The 4,039-nt window shown below is 24.3% G+C and overlaps 1 protein-coding gene across 1 annotated transcript in view; it reads left to right on the top strand.

Annotated features, from left to right (window-relative positions):
- Positions 1–3,319: 3,319 nt before the first annotated feature.
- The window catches only part of LOC107024406 (protein NUCLEAR FUSION DEFECTIVE 4-like), a 4,888-nt gene continuing 4,168 nt past the window's right edge, over positions 3,320–4,039 (top strand). The window contains exon 1 of the mRNA XM_015225388.2: positions 3,320–3,881. Coding sequence (XP_015080874.1) covers positions 3,558–3,881 — 324 coding nt within the window. The 5' untranslated portion in view covers positions 3,320–3,557. The remainder of the gene's footprint in view (positions 3,882–4,039) is intronic.

Below are 4,039 nucleotides of genomic sequence, written 5' to 3' on the forward strand. Positions count from 1 at the left end.
CTTTAGTTTGTGTAATGATTGTAATCTTTAAGTTTCATATGTGTCCTACCCAAATTTATTCAGACACTACTTTGTGTCTATCTATGTGTCCCATATATAGGAGGTGCGGAGAACGCGAATTAGGATAGAATATGATAGATAATAAAGTGTTTTTGTACTTTTTAAGAGTTTAAGTTTAATGATATTTATTGTTGTATTAGTTGTATTATTGTAGTTTTTACTTTTGATATCTATCATTTTTTATCGTTAATTGTATTTTGATTATAATACTATTTTATTTTTGTGCTTTTTTTTAGATTTTGTATTGTTTTTTTGTTAGTCGCTATGTTTTCTTCTTTTTTGTATTTGGTTTGCTACACTTCAGCTAAGAGTCTTTCGCGTGTAAAATAACTTATTTATTTTTACGAAAGTGATAAAATTTACGTATATTTTACTCTCTTCAGACTATACTTATGAGATCATTTAGATTATACTACTTAAGTCAAAAATTATTTGAAAACAATTTTTATACGTTAAAAAAGTAAAAATAAAATATACATACACTCTATTCTTCTTAAATTTCACTGATGATATTATTAAATATGTCATTTTTCTAAACAAAAAGTTGCTTTCTTTCGTTAAACAAAGAATGGAAATTCGATTCTAAGATATTTGATTTAACTTTTAAAGATTTTCATATTAAATTTATTGAGTATTAATGATTTTTAAAGACTTCAATGATCAATCTAAAAAAAAAACTTTTTTTAAATATATTTAATAATAAATTCCTTTAGACTTCTCATTTTACGCTCGATAAAAATTTTATAATCATAAAAGAAGTAATTTATGACAGAAATTTAAACCTTCTTTGTGTAGTGAAAGGTAAATATAATTTTTTTTAAAAATAATTATTAAGAAATCTTAAGATTCAATCTAGACAGAAAAAAAGAAAAAAAGAAATAGGTTTTTTTTATTATTAATTCAAAATCATTTCAAAAACTAATTGATACATGTCACTTGAACCCCACAAAGTTCCAAAAGGTTAGGCAAAGAATATTTCAATAGATTAGAATTGTCATGTGAATTAATGGGATTTAGAATCTTTAAAGTTTAGCACATAATATATTTTTGCATCATATTGTTTGCCAATTTGATTAGAATAATTTTGGATTCTTAAACTTAGATATTAAGTGATTCATTATGTTAATCTAAATTTTTTAAAAAAAAAGTTATTTAATGTTCAAATATCAATAGGAATAGAAGATAATAAATTGAACACAAATTAACGTCAATATTATTATATAAAGTGACAAGGAATCTAAATCTGATCTTGATTTTTTGCGAAATAAACTTAGTTCTTCATTCTATAATAATCGAGATTACCCACCGTTATTGTTATTGAGTGAGTTAGGTTTACATGTTTTGACGAACGATAATAATGATAGGCCTAATTCGCAAGTAAACAAGTTCAAATACCCCCTTCAACTTTGTTAAATGATGTAAACTTTTATTTTTCTCAACCATCGTCATTTATTATTTTAAGAGCGTGTTTAGTATTGAGAAAAATAATTTTTTTTATCATGAGAAAAATTACCTTTTCTGGTGTCCATTTCATATTGATTTATATACTCTTTATTCATCAATATACCTTATTTTCATTTTTACATTCTATAATATTGATCTGAATTAAATATAAATATTTTTAAAATAATAACTTTTATTTACAAATCAAATATAATAAAATATTTTTCATAAAAAACATTCACCAACATATCAAAAACACACTAAATTAATTAGTCATAAATATTGACACAACTATACAAGTAAGAAATAGTACTAATGAGTAATATCACATTCAAATATCATAAATTAGGTCATATAAGAGTAGCTCCGCATTTGAAATATGATACTTTCTAACTCATTATTCTCTTCGTAAGTAATTACGTAGATAGAAATTTTTATAAATCGAGTCATATATAAACTTGAAGATATAGTTTATTATATATTTTTTTCTATTCTTTTAAGAGAATATTTTGATAAACTAATGTTACATATGAAACAAAAACATATGGATCTCTAACTATAAAATAATTAATCTTTAATAAGAGTTACGTGCTTGAATTTGGTGATGAAATATTTAAAATAATACTCTAAATTGCCCACTTATCTAAATATTTATTTACTCCTTTTTTGAAATAAAGAAAATGGATCTTTATAATCTGATGTCTTAATTTGCGGGGGTGATTCGATAGTGTTAAAAAAAAAATATGTGTTTAAGATCTCAAATTTAAGGGGCTTTATTTTTAATAATAATAGATTATAAGTTATTATTTTTTAATAAATATTAAATACTATTTGTAGAAAAAGTAAACTTTTATGAAAATGAAGGAATTATTAGAAGAAATTTGACATATTTAAAATATTATATCTCATGAAAAATAATTAAAATAAAAATAATTTTATTATCAATTAAAAACTAAAAGAAATCAATTATATAAATATTATTAACAATTCAAGTTTAAAGCCTCATTTGATTTTTGTCTTAGACCGCTAATATACTTGAGCTGCTCCTGTTAATTTGTTTTTGTTTTTTTTATGCTTCTAGATTACGACTAACTCACAATTAAAGTAGTCAAAAGTTGACAAAATTATTAGTAACACATATCTCAAGCAAAACATAAGATTTACATTTTATCAATTTAATTTTTAAGATAATTAATTCCTAATATAGTACTCCATATTTTTACTTTTAAAAAAATAAATAAATATAGATTTATTTTTAGTATAATTCTAATGCAGATAATTATATTTCATATTGAAAATATTAAATTCTAATGAATTCGATTTTATGTACAGATTAAGTAATGAGGTGAAGCATTTTGACTTTAAATTAAATACTTTCTCATTTCAATTTGCTTGTGGCAAAATGATATTTTTTATTTAAAAATAGTATCTCATTGTCATTTTAATAACTTTTTAATTTTATTTTTTCACATGGTAAGTTTAAACTTATAAAATTAAAACTATTTTTAATATATCTTATTTAACATCATACAATTTATAATTATAATTTTTTATGTCTTAAATCTCATATCGAATCAAAATAAGATAAATAAACTAAAATAAAGTACACTCCGCTAACGAGATAGGAAAGCATAGACAAATCCAATATAAATCACCATCACATGATGTAGTACAGTGCTCGTACATTGATTAGAAATTTTAAGTTTGAATCTTAAATTTGATAGAAAATATTTTTTTAAAATAGAATCATATATAATATGAATTTAAAATATATTCGAACTTTAATATAAATATCGAGAGTACGTAGATCTAAAGAAACCTGGTATTGTATGTTCGTCTTTTCTCTGTTTTTGGACACACCACACTTCAGACAAAAACATCCTGCAAGATCCATACCCCCACCCACCTAAGGTGATCTCATCAAACCTCAAAAATACAAATATAAAAATCCAATCTTTTCATTTTTTTCCTTCTAATTCTTGTAAAGAACTCTTCTTTATGATAAAAAAAAAGAATCTTGAAAACCTTAAAAAGATTCAAAAGGGTCCAAGAAAATGGTGAATGTTAAGGGTGGTACAAGGCCACCATGGGTAGGATTAGGAGCTGCTGTATGGTTACAAATAGCATCTGGGAATGCATACAATTTCCCCCTTTACTCTCATTCTTTGAAATCTGTTTTGGGGTTTAATCAGCAGCAGCTAACTATGCTTGGAGTGGCAAATGATATAGGTGAAAATGTTGGACTTATTCCTGGACTTGTATGTAACAAGTTTCCACCTTGGGTTGTTCTGTTAATTGGTTCTTTTTCTTGTTTCTTTGGTTACGGAGTTCTTTGGCTTTCACTTAGTCAGACTGTTCAGAACTTGCCTTATTGGATGGTAAAGATTCTTCCTTTTTGTTAAAGATCTAATCTTTGATTGATGTTTTTTTTAAATGTTTCATTTCTAGGACATTGCATGTTGTTTGGTCTATTTATTTGCAATTGGAATCTTGTTTCACTGTTTTGAGGTGATTGGATTAGCTTTGGAGGGGGCGG

The sequence above is a fragment of the Solanum pennellii genome, chromosome 7, assembly GCF_001406875.1.
Source record: "Solanum pennellii chromosome 7, SPENNV200".
NCBI lineage: Eukaryota > Viridiplantae > Streptophyta > Magnoliopsida > Solanales > Solanaceae > Solanum > Solanum pennellii.